The sequence below is a fragment of the Salmo trutta genome, chromosome 37 (assembly GCF_901001165.1).
Source record: "Salmo trutta chromosome 37, fSalTru1.1, whole genome shotgun sequence".
NCBI classification, from domain to species: Eukaryota; Metazoa; Chordata; class Actinopteri; order Salmoniformes; family Salmonidae; genus Salmo; species Salmo trutta.
Window position 1 is genome coordinate 11,217,949 of NC_042993.1, and position 23,485 is coordinate 11,241,433.

The following is a 23,485-nucleotide window of genomic DNA, read 5'->3' on the forward strand; positions in this document are numbered from 1 at the left end:
ACAGAGAGACACACAGAGAGAGAAAGAGAGAGAGAGACACAGAGAGAGAGAGAGAGAGAGAAAGAGAGAGAGAGAGAAAGAGAGAGAGACAGAGACACACACAGAGAGAGAGAGAGACACACACAGAGAGGCACACAGCAAGTATTTATGTTGCTAAAAGAGAGAGAGCGAGAGCGAGACAGAGAGAGCGAAACAAAGAGAGACAGAGAGAGTGACACATAGAGACACACACAGAGAGACACACACAGAGAGACACAGAGAGAGAAAGAGAGAGAGAGACACACAGAGAGAGAGAGAGAGAGAGAGAGACAGAGAGACAGAGACACAGAGAGAGAGACAGAGACACACACACAGAGAGGCACACAGAGACAGACACACAGAGAGAGACACACAGAGACAGGGAAGAGACGGGGACAGCCATAGTTGTGACTTTTCCTGTGTCCTTAAGTGACATATTGCATGTGTAATTGGATTGTAATGAATGAGGGAACAATCTTGCATATGTTCATAATTTCAATAGCTTTATTTTTCTTAACAAATTAATGAAATTATAAAAAGTTGACATTATTCAACAAGGTAAAAACAAACACATATAAATATTTGAGTGTGAACGTTTGGTTTACATTTCTCACCCTGCACTAAATAATAATAAATATGATGCTCTGGGCATATGCCCAGTTTAGTTTCCATGTTTTACAGTGCAGTTCAGGGTATGACAAAATCACTGAAAACATTTCAGAGGATCAAGGAGTGGTGTTGGTTTGAGCCATTTAGTTGGTGTTGGTGAAGGCCTGGTAGAGGGCGGTGAGCTGGGCCTTCAGGTCCTGGGCATAGGGGTCCAGCTTGTCCTTCAGGTCCTCAGCATAGGGGGCCAGGCTCTTCTGCACCATCTGAGCTCTGGTGGTCAGCTCGCTCTGGAGATTCTCGGCCAGGGGGGCCACTCTCTTCTGGAAGTCCTGCAGGCGCAGGTCCACCTTCTGCTTCAGCTCGTCAGTGTAGGGGCCCAGCTGGGACTGCAGCTCCTTCACACTCTCCTCCAGACTCCCCTTCAGCTCCTCACTCTTCTGGAGCAGGGTGGCCCTCAGGGCCTCGGAGTCCAGGGACTCTGCATAGGGGGCCAGATCCTGTTTCAGCTGCTCCACTCTCTGCTGGACTTGTGTCTTCATCTCCTCCGCGTAGGGCTCCAGTTTCCCCTTGACACTGCCCAGGTCCTGCTCCAGACGCTCTTTCAGCACTTCGGCTTCCTGGGTAATCTTGGTCATCAGGTCCTTGGCTGCAGGAGGAAGCTGCTCCTGAAGGGAGACTGCGTACTGGCTGGCCACGTCAGCGCTCTCTGTGATGCGGTCACTGCAGGAGAGGAGAGGGGTCTGGTCAGGATTCTAGTTTTATTTATTGATTTTATTTTACTTACTGTAACTAGGCAAGTCAGTCAAGAACAAATTTGTATTTACAATGACGGCCTACCCCGGACAAACCCTCCCTTAACCCAGATGACGTGGGCCAATTGTGCACCACCCTATGCAACTCCCAATCACGGCCGGTTGGGATACAGCCCGGGATTGTCTGTAGTGATGCCTCTAGCCCTGCGATGCAGTGCCTTAGATCGCTGCGCCACTCGGGTGACTAGTACTCTGAGGGCTTCCACTACAGACATTACACACATGTTATGACAACTAGATCACAGGTCAAATGACTTACTTGACATCCTGTCCCAGCTGAGACTTCCTGATCATCTGGACGGTGTCGTCGGCAGTTTTTGTTGCCTTGGCGACGTAGTCCCAGAAGGCATCTGTCAGCTGCTCCAGCTGTGGCTTGGGTTCATCAGCATAGAATAGGTTAGCATGGCAACCTGTTGGGGCATGGAAGTAGAGTTAGTTCCTGTGAAACTGCTAGTTTAACCTGACCTACTTTATGACCTTACACTGTTCAAGGAGCTTGAAGTAGGCCAGGTTTAAAATAATAATCATTCTAATAATCTTGTTGCATTCAAAAGGTTTCAATTATTTATTTTTTTACAGAGTAGTTATGGTTGTGGTAACATTAGATGTTACTTACCAGAGAGTATAGCAATCGCAAGCACCGCCAACACCTTCATATTTGCGTCTCTCACTGAAACAGAAACATCGTTAATCAATTACACTTCAATTACATTTGAATCTTAGAACCCTAAAATCCTAGTTTCTCAACACCTTGTTTTGAATCTCAGCATTGGCCTCACCTGTTTTTTTCTTGGTGTATTTCTGTGTATTCAGTCTGTCTGTGTGTCTATCAGACCAGTGCCATGCTGTATATATAGTCGAAACCTGCTGTAGAGCTGTAGATGTAAACCCAAAGTCCAGGAGTCACTGCCATGTCACCTCTCTTCCTGCTTCTGCTACAACTCCTTGCTGGCTGTCATCACATGACTGTGCGGTTACTATATTGACATGTCCCCCCCACATTCTGAAATTGCATTTTTGTCGCCAACAGTTTTATCATTGGAATGTGATACAAAACGAGGCACCTGTGTGCTTTAGGACCATGTGGACACCTCCGAGCGGTTGGGTAGTCTGTTTGGAGTGTTTATCCGACTGGATAAAAAATATAGAAATCATTTTCAAAAATATGTCCCCCCCACTTCTAAAACCCCTGCTTACAGTAATGCTAATGGGTAAAGGCATTTCACTGCTGATGGCCAGCAGATAACCTTAAACATGTCCACACCAAAGACACTTTGTAATCAGGTCAAGCAATGAGACCACAACCACATATACAGTATAATACTAACTAGATTCTACGGATGCTGGCATTAGTACATTTCACTTTTCAATTTGGTGCTTTTCGACAAGGACATGATTTCATTATAGACATCCTGGCGTTTGTTTAGCCATCAAAGGTAGCATCCCAACGATTGTGTCACCTCAACTGCCAAAGCAAACCTATAGCGCAGTGTCAACCTTGACACATTTTAGTCATCACTGGGGTCAGAGGTTATTTGAGGTGTTGAACGTTGCACTGTAGTGCATTTACATAGGAAATAGTAGATTCCAGGCAACACCCTCTCCTTATTCTACTCTCTATAGAGTGGCACTGTGATGGTTTGTAATAAGGCACAGTGGGCAGATAGGAGGTTTAGAACTCAACTCCTGACTTCAAAACTCCAGATTACCAGGGTGTGACATCATGAATAACTCAAGTGATGTAGAATGAGTGCTGTGAAGATTCTCAATCCGGCCATTCTCTGGTTAGACTGATCCACCTTTTTGACATGGTAATGTCGTTCCCAGACACTTCTTTGTGAAATAACCTGGGGGCAAGGTTATGACAAGGTAAACTACCAGTATAGCACAGTAACCCACTATCCATTTAAACAGAATACCTACAGTATGACAAAGGGGGAGCTTTACTTTGAAAAATGAAAGTCTACTGTAACATTTAATTGATTCCAAATAAGTTCCTAGACACCATACCTTATCTACTAGCTATTGTGAAATCACATCTAATGAATAGACTGGGCCCATGCGACCCCTAACCCTAGACCCTATCACAGTGTGCATGAGCCGGGGTCAAATGAACTTTGGTCAGACAACTGACACATGGAAGTGCTTGAACACATAAACCTCACAGTGAAACTGAAAACTATATCATAGAATATATTCTGGGAGTCAATGCCAGCTGTCTGGGCATCAAACTTAAACTGACTATTAATCAATACCCTATCTGATCAGACTGATATATCATGAAGTTTGGGAGGAAGGTGTTGTCTGGACAAAGTGCTATTTATGTCTGAGAAATGGCTGTGATTGGCTCAGAGAATGGCTGATTCGATCTGAGACTTTCTGTGCCATCAAGGAAAAATCCATGAAACTGACCTGGTGTGAACCAGATACTCACTATCAACATTGTAGAGTTGTAGCATCGTATATAAAGACAAAGATACATTATGGTTGAGAGAAAGGAACAGGCTAGTGTATGTAAAAGTGCATAAGCCTCAATACAACACAATACATCTACCCTCAGATGATATTAACAGTAACAGACCTGTATAGCTGCAAGGCCAACAAGTGTCCCGCTGCACATGTATCACTACTGCATATCATTGAAAAACTATAGACAAGGGGATTGAATGGAGATGTGTTTATCAGCATGCAGTCCCAGGAGATTGGTCTTCACTGTGTATCTCTGATCACTACTTTATGTTCCAAACTCTGTTTGTGACACTTTACCCAGAGGTGATGATAACGCAGTGCTCTCCTGTGCGTTCTGGGTCCAGGGGTTCATTGGGACAGGTCCAGGGTGAGTTGTAAGAACATAACTGGGCTGGGTCAAGTAGACAGGTGCTGAGTGGTGCACTGCGGTCTGAGGGTTTATGATTTGGAGCACTGCTGACAGCGAGGCACTGGCTCCTGGACTTTGTGTTCCTTACTGCTCTGCTTACTATATATACAGGCCAGGACACGGCTGAAACTACAGTCACTGCAGACTGGACTCAGAGATACACCAACACACTCATACACAAAGACGGTAAGCTGGATTCTACAAATCCATGGTGTTATTTGATAGTATTCCATTATGTTTTTTTTCTGGTGGATTACAATGTTTTAAGTGATTGTTGCTTTATTTCACAGTATCTGATTGAGAGTCATGAAGGTCCTTGTGGTGCTCGCTCTGGCTGTATTCACTGGTGAGTGGGATACAAGAATATTTCAGATTATAAGTGACATTTATAGAGCTGAAGTACAGCAACATAATACCTTCCATCAATCTACCAAATTCATTTGAAGTCAATAGTCAATAATAACCATGGCAGAGGGGCTATACTTTTCTAGTTACCTTAATGCCGCCAACAGGTTGCCATGCCTAACCAGTAATGACCTTGAAAAATACAGTTTCACAACAACTAACTCTTCTGCTATGCCCCAACAGGCTGCCATGCTAACCTGTTCTATGCTGATGAGCCTAAGCCACAGCTGGAGCAGCTGACAGATGCCTTCTGGGACTACGTTGCCAAGGCAACGCAAACGGCCGACGACACCGTCCAGATGATCAAGAAGTCTCAGCTAGGACAGGATGTCAAGTAAGTAATGTGATCTGTGATGTAGTTGTCATAACGTGTGGAATGTCTATAGTCGAATCGCTCAGATTACTAGGATGGGCACCTGAACTGACCCCCCTCTCCTCTCCTCTCCTGCAGTGACCGCATCACAGAGAGTGCTGATGTGGCCAGCCAATACGCCATCTCCCTACAGGAGCAGCTTCCTCCTGCAGCCAAGGACCTGATGACCAAGATTACCCAGGAGGCTGAGGTGCTGAGAGAGCGTCTGGAGCAGGACCTGGGCAGTGTCAAAGGGAAACTGGAGCCCTACGCAGAGGAGATGAAGACACAAGTCCAGCAGAGAGTGGAGCAGCTGAAACAGGATCTGGCCCCTTATGCAGAGTCCCTGGACTCCGAGGCCCTGAGGGCCACCCTGCTCCAGAAGAGTGAGGAGCTGAAGGGGAGTCTGGAGCAGAGTGTGAAGGAGCTGCAGTCCCAGATGGGCCCCTACACTGACGAGCTGAAGCAGAAGGTGGACCTGCGCCTGCAGGACTTCCAGAAGAGAGTGGCCCCCCTGGCCGAGAATCTCCAGAGCGAGCTGACCACCAGAGCTCAGATGGTGCAGAAGAGCCTGGCCCCCTATGCTGAGGACCTGAAGGACAAGCTGGACCCCTATGCCCAGGACCTGAAGGCCCAGCTCACTGCCCTCTACCAGGCCTTCACCAACACCAACTAAATCACAAACACTTTCCTCCAACGGACTACTCTTGCCCTCTTGATGACTGTATTCTCCCTTCAAAGCCTTAGAACATTCCACCGTTGTCAACAGAATGAGGGAGAGTTTACAAAGATGAACTTGGTAATGCAGATGAGGTCCATTCTGTATTTTGTATGAACTGAATTGGCTCTGATGAGTCAATGACATCTTTGTATTTTGTTTGTTTGTTATCTGAAGGTTGGTCAGTGACTGTGCCATGTTGGTGTTGTATTCTTAATTTATGGAAATAAAAAGCAAAACTAAACATAACTTAAATGTATTGTGTCTGATGTGTCGTGTCTAGGATGCTAATTTAAATAGTTTAAGCTACTTCCCCAAATGATAAAGTGGTGATAAGGGTATGAGGTGGAAGGTCATATTAGGACATACAAATAGTAGATAAACATTGTCCAATAAGACTGGATCAGTAGCATATTGTAGTTCTACATGCAACCAGTCATCTCTCTTCAACATAAGCATATGCGTCAGAAATATCAGAAATAAGTGTGTGTCACAGCATAAACAAATCTTGAAGATGTTTAAATATTCCATTTACATTTTAGTCATTTAGCAGACGCTCTTATCCACAGCGATTTACAATTAGTGCATTGATCTTAAGATAGCTAGGTGGGACGACCACATATCTCAGTCATAGTAAGTACATTTCTTCTCATTAAAGAAGCTAAATATCTTACTCAAAGGGAGAGTAAAAGCTATTAGGATTATAGCCTGCAGTGTTTGTCTTCAAAGTGGAAGCCATAATTACAACCTCTGTGTTGTGATAATTGTGTTGTTTGTTCTATAACCTGTTAGTTCATATGCCTTGACACCGTGATATAAAGGCCTATAGCCGAGACAATAGGAAGACACAGTGGCAGAATAAATTCAACCACACATTTATTTCATTACAAAACCGGAGAGCAACATCTGTCCGGTGAAGTCCACAAAGCATATTACATGTAACAAAGTTACATGACCTACAGCATGGTCAATCAAGTTAATATTTCTGACATTGTCGAACTACTGAACAACTATTGATTTAGAACATCGGTGTTACGGCAAGTCCCAGAGAAAACAGGAGCTGCCTCCACTATTCCAGCACCATTTCAACTTCAACATTTCAACATCATCAAATCACCGATTTTTAGTCTAATACAGTTACAACTAAAAGATTTCCGAAACAATTTAGTCCAATCAACGTAAGCTAAATATCATGTGGTTGACCATGGTACTGATATTTGTGTGTGTGTGTGTGTGTGTGTGTGTGTGTGTGTGTGTGTGTGTGTGTGTGTGTGTGTGTGTGTGTGTGTGTGTGTGTGTGTGTGTGTGTGTGTGTGTGTGTGTGTGTGTGTGTGTGTGTGTGTGTGTGTGTGTGTGTGTAGAAAAAGTAGATAAAACATTATGACTCACCCTACTTGAAGAGAAACGCCAATGTCATCCTCCTCTCTTTCATGTTGACGAAACCGTCTATGACTGTCATACAGTACATGCTTTTAGTTTTTGTTGTCCTAGGCTACTGGGCTAAAATGCTTGCTTGCTAGCCTAACTTCCTTTCATGGTCAACGATTAGCCAGTTAGTTAACATTAGCCTACTACATCTCCCGAGTGGTGCAGCTGTCATCTCCTGAGTGGCACAGCGGTCTAAGGCACTGCATCTCAGTGCAAGAGGTGTCACTACAGTCCCTGGTTTGATTCCAGGCTGTATCACATCCGGCCGTGATTGGGAGTCCCATAGGGCGGTGCACAATTGGCCCAGCGTCGGGGTAGGCCGGGATAGGCCGTAATTGTAAATAACAATTTGTTCTTTAACTGACTAGTTAAATGAATGTTAAATAAAATGTAAAAATATAAAAACATCTACTGTAGCTACAAATTGAACTTCCATCCTCTCAGGCCAGGGGCACAAAGTATGAATTAACATTTGGATCCAAATCCCTATCTCCATCCATGGCTAATTTAGGATTAGGCCACCAGAGGACAACAACACAACGAGATGCAACAATCCAAGTTTTTTTCTTTTGATGTGGTGTGAATCCAAATCCAAAATGGATTCCCTAAACACTTTTCTTTGGTGCACCAGGACCATTCACAGTTGAGTTCACTCAGTTTAACTCAAAATATATAAATTATTGTATATGTTTTATTATTTTTTATTGGTACATTTTGGGGGGAAGGCTGGCTTCCCTTGGCATCCATGAATACACACCACTGGCAATAGCTTGCTTGCTCCTTCAACATAGTTTTAGAATGAATGCCATCTAGTGGCAGTTCATTGTCAATTCAGGGAATTATAAAGCCCTGTGCAATGATGGTGATTTACTGACCTCATCACAGAAATCAGAAAATAACCATATACACAATCACCTGACAAACAGTCATGTACAGCTCTCTCTACCCCCCCCCTCGCTCTCTGAATTACTTGTAAAAACAGCACAGTCCTGTAACACTATCTGAAAACCTATCACACCCCACAATCCCAAAACCCCTCCAGAGGTGGGTATGGAGCATGTTCAGAGCTGTCTCTGCATGTCTGATGATGTACCTGTATCACCCATCCTCCCCCTCTCACCCTCCGGCTCTGCCAGGGCTCTCCCATGCCGCCTCACCCAGAGGAAAACAACATTCCTTGGCTCTGCCCCAAACTGCCACTGGCACCAGTAACCGTTAACCCTGCTGGGTTAGCCATGTACTTCCTTTGTTCAACATCATTACATTATCAACCTAATATAAATTACCTGTAAAACGCTTTCTACTGGCCGAACTGTTAACCCTCCAAACACTGTTAGACAAGCATATTATTTGTTTACTGTTACCTGCATTGGGTAGCAGAACGTATGTCCATAAAACAACTCTGTGAGAACAGGGAACATGACAACTCAACATAAACCAAAAGTGGATGTTGATTTAGATCTTTGCCTGGTAGTAAGACTGTAAAACAAATCTCTGAGATCTGCCTTATGCCACAGGGGTTCTGTAATGATAGACTAAATAAAGGGCCCGCATCTAAGCCTATAATGAACTGGCAAAAGGCTAATAGATAAGAACAACAAGAGACAAGTATGGAAATGGGCCTTACAGTGTTCCTTATGTTCCTTGGAGCAGCATTTTTACATAGTGAACTGTGTTTGATTTATGGTCCTTGTTGTTTGCTAGTAAACAGACACTGACTGTATTTCTATGTAAAAAGAACATTGGAGGTGAGGTCAACCAATTGTTCGGTGCAAGTTGCCACCAGTCAGCTACGTAAGCAAAATCAGTGAGTTAGAAGCAGATGACTGACCACACACACGGAGAATGGAATCAAACCTTCAAAACAGGACCCAGCTGAGCGTCCTTTGGCCCAGGCGCAGCCAGTTGTGGTGACATCACAGACTCATGTGAAGTTAGAGGTGAGAGGTCTCACTCTGACCAGAGGTGACCAACTAACCACAGACCACAGTCCTCCAGCTCCCGTCACACCACTCCTGACTCCAAGATGAGCTGGCTGGGGTTATGAGAGTTCACTGCTAACCGACAACCTCTCACACACTGCCCTGGTAGACGCATATTACCACATCACCCATCCTTACAATGAGAGGGAACAAATAAATAGATCTTTTTTAGGACAAGAGGAAGTGTCTTCTGTTACAGAACTCTGTAGAAGTCTGTTGGTCTGTCTTTCTACAGCTAGTTATACCATACCATCATTCTTCTTATTCTCTCTCTCACTTCCCTCGCATTCTCTCTCCTTATTTCAATGCCCCAATGTTCATGCCTTGAAAGCCATTACAAAAGCTCAACTGCACTACTCTTCATAACAGCTGTGCTGCTTTCCTTGTCCCTCGTGGTCCCAACTTTAGTAGGACATGTCTGTCCCAGCAGGGAGAGCAGCAGTGGGTAGGGTATGGAGTTCAGCTCAGACTGAGACATTTAATTACAAAGAGTGAACCAAATCACAATCAAATCAAATTGTATTTGTCACATGCTTCATAAACAACAGGTGTAGTCTAACAGTGAAATGCGTATGGGCCTTTCGCAACAATGCAGAGAGAAAAAAATAGAAAACATTCTAGAAAAATAATAAACACGAGGAATAAATACACAATGAGTAACGATGTGCAAGGGTAGCAGGTAATTAAGGTAGATATGTACATATACAATACCAGTTAAACGTTTTAGAACACCTACTCATTCAAGGCTTATTCTTTATTTTTACTAATTTCTACATTGTAGAATAGTAGTGAAGACATCAAAACTATGAAATAACACATATGGAATCATGTAGTAACCAAAAAAGTGTTAAAAAAATCAAAATATATTTGAGATTTGAGATTCTTCAAATAGCCACCCTTTGCCTTGATGACAGTGTTGCAAACTATTGGCATTCTCTCAACCAGCTTCACCTGGAATTATTTTCCAACAGTCTGGAAGGAGTTCCCACATATGCTGAGCACTTGTTAGCTGCTTTTCCTTCACTCTGCGGTCCAACTCATCACAAACCATCTCAATTTGGTTGAGGTCAGGGGATTGTGGAGGCTAGGTCATCTGATGCAGCTCTCCAACATTCTCCTTCCCGGAAAATTAGCCCTTACACAGCCTGGAAGTGTGTTGGGTCATTGTCCTATTGAAAAACAAATGATAGCCCCACTAAGCTCAAACCAGATGGGGTGGCGTATCGCTGCAGAATGCTGTGGTAGCCATGCTGGTTAAGTGTGCCTTGAATTCTAAATAAATCACAGACAGTGTCACCAGCAAAGCACCCCCACACCACAACACCTCCTTCGTGCTTTATGGTGGGAAATACACTTGCGGAGATCATCCGTTCACCCACACACGGCGGTTGGAGCCAAAAATCTCCAATTTGGACTCCAGACCCAAGGACAAATTTCCACCGGTCTAATGTCCATTGCTCTTGTTTCTTGGCCCAAGCAAGTCTCTTCTTCTTATTGATGTCCTTTAGTAGTTGTTTCTTTGCAGCAATTCAACCATGAAGGCCTGATTCACACAGTCTCCTCTGAACAGTTGATGTTGAGATGTGTCTGTTACTTGAACTCTGTGAAGCATTTATTTGGGCTGCAATTTCTGAAGCTGGTAACTCTAATGAACTTATCCAAGTTCTTCTCTCAAGAAACTTTCCAAGTTCTTGAAATGTTCCGCATTGACTGACCTTCATCTCTTAAAGTAAGGATGGACTGTTGTTTTTCTTTGCTTATTTGAACGGTTCTTGCTATAATATGGACTTGGTTTTATTTGAGCTGTTCTTGCCATAATATGTACTTGGTCTTTTACCAAATATGGCTATTTACATTTTAGTCATTTAGCAGACGCTCTTATCCAGAGCGACTTACAGTAGTGAATGCATACATTTCATATATTTTTTTTTCTCGTACTGGTCCCCCGTGGGAATCGAACACACAACCCTGGCGTTGCAAACACCATGCTCTACCAACTGAGCCACACGGGACCTGGCTCAGTTGGTAGAGGGGCCTGGCTATCTTATGTATAACACCCCTACCTTGCCACAACACAACTGATTGGCTCAAATGCATTAAGAAGGAAAGAAATTCCACAAATTAACTTTTAAGTAGGCACACCTGTTAATTGAAATGCATTCCAGGTGACTACCTCATGAAGCTGGTTCAGAGAATGCCAAGAGTGTGCAAAGCTGTTGTCACGTTCTTCAAAAGGGCGGGACCAAAGCGCAGCGTGCGTATAGTTCCACATATTTTATTTCAAAGTGAAACTTAACCTCTCTGGGCTATGTGGGACGATTTCGTCCCACCTACGTAACAGCCACTTCAATCCAGTGGCGCGATTTTTGAATCGTTAGAAATGCTATAACTTCAATTTCTCAAACATATGACTATTTCACAGCTATTTAAAGACAAGAATCTCGTTAATCTAACCCCACTGTCCGATTTCAAAAAGGCTTTACAACAAAAGCAAAACATTAGATTATGTCAGCAGAGTACCCAGCCAGAAATAATCACACAGCCATTTTTCAAGCTAGCATATCATGTCACATAAACCCAAACCATATCTAAATGCAGCACTAACCTTTGATGATCTTCATCAGATGACACACCTAGGACATTGTGTTATACAATACATGCATGTCTGTTCAATCAAGTTCATATTTATATCAAAAACCAGCTTTTTACATTAGCATGTGACGTTCAGAACTAGCATTCCCACCGAACACTTCCGGTGATTTTACTAAATTACTCACGATAAACGTTCACAAAAAGCATAACAATTATTTTAAGAATTATAGATACATTACCCCTCTATGCACTCGATATGTCCGATTTTAAAATAGCTTTTCGGATGAAGCACATTTTGCAATAATCTAAGTACATAGCCCGGCATTACAGGGCTAGCTATTTAGATACCCACCCAGTTCAGCCTCCACCAAAATCACATTTCCTATAAGAAAAATGTTCTTACCTTGCTTGTTCTTCATCAGAATACACTGCCAGGACTTCTACTTCAATAACAAATGTTGGTTTGGTCCCAAATAATCCATCGTTATGTTCCAACAGCGACGTTTTGTTCGTGAGTTCTAGAATGCTTCTTCGCGGTGTCGCGCATGGCGCATTGGCGTGTCAAAAATGTCTAAATATTCCATTACCGTACTTCGAAGCATGTCAACCGCTGTTTAAAACCAATTTTTATGCCATTTATGTCGTAGAGAAGTGTTAATATTCCGACCGGGAGTATGCATTGAGCCTAAACAGCCGAATAAAATTTCTCCTCAGAAGCGACTCATGCACGCGCATCATTGAAAGGTCCTCCGAGCATCCACTTACAAAAGGCGATAATATATTTCAACCTGAGGTTCCCTCGTAAACCTTCAGTTATTTCGCGGGCTCTGAGAGCCTATTGGAGCCCTGGGAATTGTCACGTTACAGCTAAGATCCTTACTTTTCAATAAAAAGAGGTAAGACGCACGACTCCTTGTCAGACAGGGTACTTCCTGCTTGAAGCCTTGTCAGGTTTTTGCCTGCCATAGGAGTTCTGTTATACTCACAGACACCATTCAAACAGTTTTAGAAAATTCAGAGTGTTTTCTATCCAAACCTGAACAATAATATGCATATTCTAGCTTCTGAGTTGGTGTAGGAGGCAGTTAAAAATGGGAACATATTTTTTCCAAAATTCTCAATACTGCCCCCTATACCAAACAGGTTAACAAAACAACAAAGACCAAATGAACGTGCCGTTCATAGCACACAATGCACTAAACAAAACAATAACCCACAAAACAAAGGTGGGAAAAATGCTACCTAAATATGATCCCCAATTAGAGGCAACGATTACCAGCTGCCTCTAATTGGGAACCATACAACTCACCAACATAGAAATACAATGACTAGAACACCCCCTAGTCACGCTCTGACCTAAACACCATAGAGAACCAAGGGCTCTCTATGGTCAGGGCGTGACAGCTGTCATCAAGGCAAACGGTGGCTATTTGAAGAATCTTAAATATAAAATATACTTTGATTTGTTTAACACTTTTTTGGTTACTACATGATTCCATATGTGTTATTTCATAGTTTTGATGTCTTCACTATTATTATACATTGTAGAAAATAGTAAAAAATAAAGAAAAACCCTTGAATGAGTAGGTGTTCTAAAACTTTTGACCGGTAGTGTAGGTAGGGATAAAGTTAGTCAACAGGACAGATAATAAACTGTAGCAACAGCATATGTGATGAGTCAAAAGAGTTCAATGCAGATAGTCTGGCTAGCTATTTGGTTAACTACTTAACAGAGAGAACAGTCTTTGACTTGGGTAGCTGGAGTCTTTGACCATTTATATGGCCTTCCTGTGACACCGCCTGGTATAGAAGTCCTGGATGGCAGGGAGCTCGGGCCCAATGATGTACTTGGGCGTACACACTACCCTCTTTATCGCCTTGCGGTTAGATGCCTAACAGTTGCCATATCAAGTGGTGATACAGCTAGTCAAGATGCTCTCAATGGTGCAGCTGTAGAACGTTTTGAGTATCTGACGGCCCATTCAAAATCTTTTCAGCCTCGTGAGGGGGAAGAGGCTTTCTTTACAACTGTCTTGGTGTGTGTGGGCCATGATAATTCCTTAGTGATGTGGACACCGAGGAACTAGAATCTCTCGACCCGCTCCACTACAGCTCCGTCGATGTGGATGGGGGCATGCTCGGCCCTCCGTTTCCTGTAGTCCACAATCAGCTCCTTTGTCTTGCTGACATTGAGGAAGAGGTTGTTGTCCTGGCACCACACTACCAGGTCACTGACCTCCTCCCTATTGGCTGTTTTATTGTCGTCGGTGATCAGGCCAACCACCGTTGTGTCATCAGCAAACTTAATGATGGTGTTGGAGTCGTGCGTGGCAATGCAGTCATGGGTGAACAGGGAGAACAGGAGGGTACTAAGCACGCACCCCTAAAGGGCCCCCGTGTTGAGGGTCAGCATGACAGATGTGTTGTTGCCTACTCTCACCACCTGGGGGCGGCCCGTCAGGAGGTCCAGGATCCAGATCCAGTTGCAATAGAGATTGTGTCATCTGTGGATCTGTTGGGGCGGTATGAAAATTGAAGTGGGTCCAGGGTATCTGGGATTATGGTGTTGATGTGAGTCATGACCAGCCTTTCAAAGCATTTCATGGCTACAGAAGTGAGTGCTACTGGGCAATAGACAGGTAGACAGGTTACCTTGGCATTCTTGGGCACAGGGACTATGGTGGTCTGCTTGAAACATGTAGGTATTACATAATGGGTCAGAGAGATGTTAAAAATGTGAGTGAAGATACTTGTCAGCTGTTCAGCGCATACTCTGAGTACACGTCCTCGTAATCCGTCTGACCCTGCGGCCTTGTCAATGTTAACCTGTTTAAAAGGTCTTACTCACATTGGCTATGGAGAGCGAGATCTCACAGTCATCCTGAACAGCTGGTGCTCTTATGCATGTTTCAGCGTTGCTTGCCTTGAAGCGGGCGTAGAAGGAATTTAGCTGGTCTGGTAAGGTCGAGTCACTGGGCAGCTCGCGGCTGGGTTTTCCTTGGTAATCCAACAACCCTAGGAACCTGTTGGAATGTAAAAACCTAATTCAATGCTGTTCCCACATTAAATGTGTGAGAAAAATAACTGATGTTAGAGGCCGGTCAGATATCACAAAAGGATTGTGTGACAACAGATTGTGAGGTTGTTTGGATTCAATTACTTCAGTAATCCTCTGACTGTGTGCTGAACAGGACTGAACTTGTCATGCTGTTGAATGCCCACTTTTTCCATCTGACACACCCATACTGTGACATAGAGTATAGGAAGCATGTGGAATTCTATGCATCAAATTGAGAGACATTGTAAACATCTGATGGGTGATTTGATTTTATGTTACATATTTTTTATCCAGTCAAGTAATGTGTAAACTAAGATGGTAATTTTATTTTACATGAGTCCTCAAATTGCTTGTAGTCAGAAGAGAACACATGCACTGCAGTGGCTGTACATCTCAATATTTGCTAGCTAGCTATAGGTATACATATCCATTCCGACCAATCAGTGAAGAGATAGAAGTTGACTCCTGGAGGTTATCTCATAGTATCAGGCTCTGAACAAACCAATCAATTCCAGTTCGTGTTTCTTGGGAGAAGGCTTCTTGTGATAACAACACAGAGAGGAATGTCTAGTATTGACAGTAGAGGTAGCGTACCTGCTGGACCATTCTCGGTAAAGGCCATCTGTACTGCTGGAATCAGTAGTGGTGCTGATAACAAGACCAATATATGACCAGCATTGCACATATATAGACTGTCATTACCTGAGTATAACAATGACTCAACATAAGATTCCTCATTATGAAAGCTCTGTTGTTGTACCACTGGGGCTTTCCAGAACCCCTTACAAGACCCAAGATGTTAACTTTCACCATACAACACCATCTCCAGCCAAGCCTTAACTATGCTTAGATCTTACTATGCCAGACTAAATTCCTGAGCAGAACATATTCAGGTCAAATCTGATACCGCAAGGACATTGTTGTTGATCAGGATGTGGCCTTGATGTACTTCCATTGTATTCATCAGTTGTGTAAAGTACTTAAGTAAAAATACTTAAAAGTACTACTGTCACGAATGTCATTGGAAGCATACTCGAACCAAAGCGCAGCGTGATCTGGGTTCCACATGTTTATTAAATGAAACTCTCAAAAAACAATATAGAATAAACGAACACGTGAAGCTATGGAGTGCTCACAGGCAATTACACATAAACCAAACAAGATCCCACAAAACACAGTGGGGAAATGGCTGCCTAAATATGATCCCCAATCAGAGACAACGATAAACAGCTGCCTCTGATTGGGAACCCTACCAGGCCAACATAGAAATAGAATAACCTAGATTACCCACCCTAGTCACACCCTGACCTAACCAACATAGAGAATAAAATGCTCTCTATGGCTCACAGATCCGCCAGCATCGGTGGCAGCTATGGTGCAGGACTTTGCCCCCGCCCAGACCAGCTGGGTAGAATGCCGCGCCCGGACTGGGCCTCGGCGCAGAGAAGGACCCCGGCCATGGAGCTTGGTTGAACGCCGCACCCGGACTGGGCACCGGCGCCGAGGAAGGCTCCGGCCATGGAGCTGTTGGCCGCCATGCCTGGACTGGGCACCGGCGCATAGAAAGGCTCCGGCCCTGGAGCGGGACTGGACACCGTGCCTGGACTGGACATCGGCGCAGAGGAAGGCTCCTGCCCTGGAGCGGGACTGGACGCCGTGCCTGGACGCCGTGCCTGGACGCCGTGCCTGGACGCCGTGCCTGGACGCCGTGCCTGGACGCCGTGCCTGGACGCCGTGCCTGCACTGGGCACCGGCGCAGAGGAAGGCTCTGGCCTTGGAGCTGGACTGGACGCCGTGCCTGGACTGGGAACCGGCGCAAAGGAGGGCTCCAGCCTGTGGACCATCGTAGGAGATTCCGGACTGTGGACCGTCACAGGAGGTTCCGGACTGTGGACCGTCGTAGGAGGGTCCGGACTGTGGACTGTCGTAGGAGGTTCCGGACTGTGGACCATCGTAGGAGGTTCCAGACTGTGAACCGTCGCCGGAAGCTCTGGACTGTGAACCGTCACCGGAAGCTCTGGACTGTGAACCGTCGCCGGAAGCTCTGAACTGGGGTCCGTCGCCGGAAGCTCTGGACTGGGGACCGTTGCCGGAATCTCTGGACTGGGGACCGTTGCTGGAAGCTCTGGACTGTTGATGCGCACTGGAGGCCTAGTGCGTGGAGCCGGTACAGGTGGCACCGGACTGGTGACATGCACTTCAGGGCGAGTGCGAGGAGCAGGCACAGGACATGCCGGACTGGGGAGGTGCACTGGAGGCCTGATGCATGGGACCAGCACAGGTTGCACCGGACTGGTGACACGCTCTTCAGGGCGAGTGCGGCGAGCTGGCACAGGACGTACTGGGCTGTGGAGGCACACTGGAGACCTGGTGCATAGGACCAGCACAAATTGTACCGGAACGATGACACACTTCCCACGGCGAGTGCGGGGAGCTGGCACAGGACGTACTGGGCTGTGAAGGCATTCTGGAGACTTGGTGCGTAGAGCCGGCACACATGGTACTGGACAAATGATATGCACCTCAAGGCAAGTGCGGAGAGCTGGCACAGGACGTACAGGGCTGTGGAGGAGAACTGGAGACCTGGGGCATGGCGCTGGCACAGTTTTTACCAGACTGCTAGCACGCTCCTCAGGACGAGTACGGAGAGCTGACTCAGGTGGCATCAAACAGATAACACGCTCCTTAGGGCGAATGTCGTGCATCATACACCAACACAACAACTCTCTCATTTCTCTCTCCTCAAATTTCTCCATCAACTCACTGACGGTCTCTGACTCTCTCTGTTCACTCTCCTCCAATTTCTCCCTCTTCTCCCAGATTGGCTCTGGTTCGCTCCTTGGCTCTGTCGACCACCCCGTGTGCCCCCCCCCAAAAAAATGTGGGGCTGTCGTTTGGGCTTTCCTTGTGGCCGCGAACCCCTGCGTCGTCACTGTCCTCCCTTCTCTCCTTGCGTCTGCCACCAAGGAAGGTGATCCTGTCCTGCCAGGATTTCCTCCCGAGTCCAGGATCCCTTCCCATCCAAAATCTCCTCCCAAGTCCAGGATACTCTCTCCTCCTGGGCACGCTGCTTGGTCCTGTTGTGGTGGGATCTTCTGTCATGAACGTTGTTGGAAGCATACTCGGACCAAAGCGCAGCGCGATCTGGGTTCCACATGTTTATTAAATGAAACTCTCAAAAAACAATAAAGAATAAACGAACACGTGAAGCTATGGAGTGCTCACAGGCAATTACACATAAACCAAACAAGATCCCACAAAACACAGTGGGGAAATGGCTGCCTAAATATGATCCCCAATCAGAGACAACGATAAACAGCTGCCTATGATTGGGAACCCTACCTGGCCAACATAGAAATAGAATAACCTAGATTACCCACCCTAGTCACACCCCGACCTAACCAACATAGAGAATAAAAGGCTCTCTATGGTCAGGGCGTGACAACTACTTAAGTAGTTTTTGGGGGTATCTGTACTTTACTTTACTATTTATATTTTGACAACTTTTACTTTTACTTTACACATTCCTAAAGAAAATAATGTACTTTTTACGCCATACATTTTCCCTGACCCCCAAAAGTACTCATTACATTTTGAATGCTTAGCAGGACAGGAACATGGTCCAATTCATGCACTTATCAAGAGAACATCCCTGGTCATCCCTACTGCCTCTGATATGGCAGACTCACTAAAAACACATGCTTTGTTTGTAAATGATGTTGGTGTGTGCCCCTGGCCATACTTAAATAAATAAAAACAAGAAAATGGTTCCGTTCTGGTTTGCTTAATATAAGGAATTTGAAATGATTACTGTTATGTTTCCATGTTAGATGCTGCTCTTGTATCGGTCCATGTTCGTCATCATTAAACTCACTAACTGCACTTGCTTCCTGACTACCTGCATCTATGTTACAGAATATTGCCTCGGCGAACAGGGAGACCTTCTTCGCCATCACCACGATCAGCTGGCGCAACTGGGGACAGCGATGGATGAGGTCCTCCGCGTTCTTCAATGTCTAGATCTTTCCCAAGGGGTGTCACACCCAACGAGCGAAGGATCCTCTACCATGAATCGACCCAGTGACCCAGCACCACAGCCCATTCAACAGTCTGCATAGGTCAGCGATGCCCGTTTGTCCCTTTCAGACAAATACGGGACTCCATCCAAATGCCATGGCTTCCTCCTCCGGTGCTCCCTCTAGTTTTCTCATCAAACGGGAGCCTCCACCACCGAGAGGTCCAAAGTTGTCACGGTTATATCCCTGTTGACCGGTGGGCGTGGGAGAGAGGAGAGGAGGAGCTGGGTTCCTATGGGAGGTTCATGGCTCTGTTCAGAGGAGTTCAATCAACCACTGGAGGGCAGAGAGGGGGGTGAGCGACCTACTCCAAATACGGCAGGAGGACCAGACTGCTGCGGAGTACGCCCTCACTTTTTGTACAGTGGCAGCTTCCAGCGGATGGAATGAGCCGACGCTCCGCACCTTATTCAGAAGAGGATTGCGTGAGGAAGTCCAGACAGAGCTGGCATGCTGAAACAACACCCTCTCATTGGACACACTCATTACGATGGCCATCCGTCTGGATAACCATCGCCTTTCTCCCTCCTTCGTTGACCAATCTGAGTCAGAGTCTGAACCCATAGAGGTAGGGGCCACACGCCTCCCTGCGTCTTTGCAACGCCGTCGGAGAGAGCTGGGGCTCTGTCCCTATTGTGGCCAGGAGGGACACAAGCTTCAACAGTGTCTGCTACGTTCTAACCCGAGAGTCAGTAGATCAGAGGGACGGTCCAGTGATCGTCCGTCTCCTGGGGTAGGTGTGAGTTTTCCATCTTCACTCTCCGCCAAACATTTTTAGTATCAATATCACTGGCTGTCCCTCATGTTTTGTTTCCACAGCTCTATGTGGACTCCGGTGCCACTGGGAATTTTATTAACCAGGCCCTTGCCTCCTCCCTGAACATAACATCATACCCTCTCTCCTCTCAGTTTCCAGTTCAAGCGCTGGAAAACTGACCACTGGGATCTGGCACAGTCACACACATCACAGCATCACTCACCATCACCGTGGGACCCATGCACCAAGAAAGCCTCCCCTTCCTCATCATCCAGGCACCTGTACACAGTCGTCCTCAGTCTCCCTGGCCGAGGATGGAGATTACGGCCTGGGCACTCGGATGCCGGAAGACCTGCTTTCCCCCTGTGGTTCCACGTCGGTTGAGAGTCTTGTAGTTGCCCTCCAGGACAACATCCCGAAGATTTACCAGGATCTCCGGAAGATTTTCTCCAAGACTCGCGCCACCTGTCTCCCTCCTCATTGCCCCTGGGACAGTGCCATCAACCTTCTAACAGACTCTGCGCCTCCATCCAGGAGGCTCTCCAACAGGGTTTCATTCCCCCATCCACCTCCCCTGTGTCAGCTGATTTCTTCTTTGTGGCCAAGAAGGAGGGGTGTCTTCGTCCATGTATTGACTACAGAGGTCTCAATTCCATCAACACCGCTAGCCTCTCCCGTTGGTGCCGGCCGCCATTGAACAGCTCCATGGGGCCCAGTTTTTTTTTACCAAGCTGGACCTGCGGAGTGCCTACGATTTGATCTGCATCCAGGAGGGGGATGAATGGAAGATGGCCTTCAGCACAGTGTCTGGGCACTACCAGTACTTGGTGATGCCTTATGGTTTAGCCAATGCTCTGTCGGTGTTCCAGGCATTCGTGAACGAGGTGTTTCGGGACATGCTTGGACACCAGGTGGTTGTGGGTATATCGATAACATCCTGAACTACTCTGCCACCTTGGAGGAGTACATCGCCCACGTCTGGGTAGTCCTGAAACACCTCCTGGAAAACCATCTGTACGTAAAAGCGGTGAAGTGCCAGTTCCATTGGGTTGCCATCTCCTTTTTGGGACATAGGAACAGCCCGCGGGGAGTGGTTCTAGAGGAAAGAAAGTTAGATGCGGTCAGGTCATGGCCAGTCTCAACCATCATAAAGGGACTAAAACAGTTTTTGGGGTTTGCCAACTTTTATTGCCGCTTCATCAGGAACTTCAGCTCCATCGCCTCTCCACTCTCAAAGGTAGTCCCCATAAGTTGCCGTGGAATCCGGCGGCTGAGGCCTTCCACCTGTTGAAGGGGCATTTCACCTCCGCCCCGTTGCTGAAAGACCCAAACCATATGCTGCCCTTCGTGGTGGAGGTGGACGCCTCAGAAGTGAGCTTGGGGGCTGTCCTGTCACTATCAAGGTAATCCACAAAAACTCTATCCATGAGCATACTACTCTAAAACACTTTCCCCTGCAGAGAGGAACTATGACGTCGGTGATCGGGAGGTCCTGGCGGTGAAGTTGGCAGTGGAGACACTGGCTGGAGGGCACCACGGACCCGTTTCTCATGCTCACCGACCATCGGAACTTGGAGTACATATGGACAGCAAGGCGGCTGAAGTGGTCCCATCATACCGCCCTCTGGAATCGTTGCCCCTGTTCTCTGAAACATAGACCTGGACATCCACCAGGCTCTGGAGAGGGAACCCGCACCAGCTACCTGTCCTCCGGAGAGCACCTACATTCCCACAGAGGTAAGGGATCGGCTTTTGACCTGGGTGCACACATCCCTTGCCGATGGACACCCACCAGCACCACTCAGTCTATCTCTGTTAAGTACTGGTGGCCCACCTTGGCGCAGGACGTCGCCCACTACGTCAACTCCTGCTCCATATGAGCCCAAACCAAGTCTCCCGGAACGCTACGGGAGAAACTCCACCCCTCTCTGTGCCTCAGTGGCCTTGGACCCATCTGTTGCTAGATTTTGTCACTGATCTTCCCCTGTCTGATGGTTTCACCACTTTTATGGTTGCTGTGGACCGATTCTCCAAATCCTGCCGTTTTATTGCTCTCTGGTCTCCCTACCGCTCTCCAGGTAGCTGGGGCACTGTTCCAGCAGGTCTTCTGGCAGTATGGCCTTCTGGAGGATATTGTCTCCGATTTGTGGCCCCCAATTTACATCACGTGTATGGAAGGCTTTCATGGAGGAGATGGGGTGTCACAGTCAGCCTCACTTCCGGCCTCAATCTAACGGGCTTGTGAGAGAATGAACCAGGAGCTGGGTAGGTTCCTGAAGAGTCACTGGGAGTGGGCCCGACTCCTTCCTTGGGCTGAATACACTCAGAATTCATTGCAACACTCCTCTACCGGGCTGACTCCCTTCCAGTGTGTTCTGGGATATCAGCCGGCCCTGGCTCCGTGGACTCCGAGCCAGAACGAAGCTCCTGCGGTGGACGAGTGGTTCAGGCGCACAGAAGAGGTATAGAATGATGCCCATGTGAGATTCCAGCGCGCCATCAGAAAGAGCAGGCAGATCACCACCACAGTGAGGCTCCTGTGTTCCATCCTGGTGATCACTTCTGGCTCTCCACCAGAAACCTCCCGCACCGCCTGCCCTGTAAAAAGCTGTCCCCGGTTTGTGGGACCGCTCAAGGTCCTCTGGAGGGTCAACGAGGTAACTTACAGGTTACAACTCCCCACTAACTACCAGATCTCATTATCTTCTCATGTTTCCCACCTCAGGCCGGTGTTTCCAAGTCCCCTGGCTGATCCCACTCCCCATCTCCGGTGCTCGACGTTGCCGGTCTACTAACCACCGGTCCTGGAAAAACCTCATTACGCACACCTGGCAACCCTCATTACACACACCTGCGCCCCATCATGAGGCAAACCTGGACTCCATCACTAACCTGATTACTTCCCATTTATCTAGCACTCCTTTGTTATCACCATCCAAGCAATATTGTTTGTTTCCATGTTAGAAGCTTCTCTTGTTTTGTATCGTTCATGTTCTTTGTCATTAAACTCACTAACTGCACTAACCCTAAGAATATAATTTGAGGGATGCTTATATTTGTCCTGTTATAAACAATGGTCTGTTTATATAATGGAATGGAATTCTTTGTTGCATATCCCAACTCCCCCTGAGATACCTGCAGGGAGTGTGGTCATGGCCAGGGTCACCATTGTACAGTGCCTCTGGAGCAATTCGGGTTAAGTGCCTTGCTCAAGGGCACAGAGAGATATTTCACCTTGTCGGCTCTGGTATTCGAATCAGTGACTTTTCGGTTACTGGCCCAAAGCTCTAACCTCGCTGTCCAACAATACATAAACTGTGACGAGACCTAACAAAAAGGAGAATTAGAGCTAAATGTGGGTGTGAGTTGAACTCATATGGCTCTGGAGTCAGCACTGTATTTTTGTCATTGTCTCAGTTCCTTACAGGCTTTGAACAATAAAGCTATCTCTGTCAAATCCTTATCTTGAGAGGTATATTGAGGTTATAATATGCACATTTTCTACAGTATCTCATTGGACATGCCTATCCCAACTAAACTCTTTGTTGCCCCTCACGCCACTCTCTCTACCGCCCACTCATAATCCTTCCTACTGCACCCCATCTCTATCCCCAAGCCCTGACATGTCCCTGAGCACAGCAGTATCTTTCCACTCCTTGTTTTGCACTGATCCCTGTTACCCTGGGGAGTTATTGTTTTGAGGAAATAACAGATGTTAACAGTTACAGTGCCTTCAGAGAGTTTTCATACCCCTTAACTTATTCCACATTTTGTGTTCAAAATGAATGCAAAATGGATTA

At 46.4% G+C, this 23,485-nt stretch overlaps 2 protein-coding genes and 1 long non-coding RNA gene across 3 annotated transcripts; 1 reads left to right on the forward strand and 2 right to left on the reverse strand.

Moving 5' to 3' along the window:
• Positions 1–508: 508 nt before the first annotated feature.
• LOC115176695 (apolipoprotein A-IV-like) lies at positions 509–2,317 on the reverse strand. The gene is made up of 4 exons (XM_029736893.1): positions 2,219–2,317; positions 2,056–2,109; positions 1,699–1,849; positions 509–1,347 (listed from the first exon to the last, which is right to left on the reverse strand). Exons 2-4 carry the CDS (start codon positions 2,093–2,095, stop codon positions 771–773), a joined length of 768 nt encoding a protein of 255 aa, XP_029592753.1. The 5' UTR covers positions 2,096–2,109; positions 2,219–2,317; the 3' UTR covers positions 509–770.
• A 2,030-nt stretch (positions 2,318–4,347) lies between these two features.
• apoa4b.2 (apolipoprotein A-IV b, tandem duplicate 2) lies at positions 4,348–6,047 on the forward strand. Its single transcript, XM_029736892.1, has 4 exons — positions 4,348–4,503; positions 4,608–4,663; positions 4,906–5,056; positions 5,174–6,047. Exons 2-4 carry the CDS (start codon positions 4,624–4,626, stop codon positions 5,748–5,750), a joined length of 768 nt encoding a protein of 255 aa, XP_029592752.1. The 5' UTR covers positions 4,348–4,503; positions 4,608–4,623; the 3' UTR covers positions 5,751–6,047.
• A 5,413-nt stretch (positions 6,048–11,460) lies between these two features.
• Positions 11,461–13,062, reverse strand: LOC115176696 (uncharacterized). The gene is made up of 2 exons (XR_003872267.1): positions 12,944–13,062; positions 11,461–11,499 (listed from the first exon to the last, which is right to left on the reverse strand). It is a non-coding gene; the product is annotated as an uncharacterized LOC115176696 (long non-coding RNA).
• Between the last annotated feature and the right edge of the window lie 10,423 nt (positions 13,063–23,485).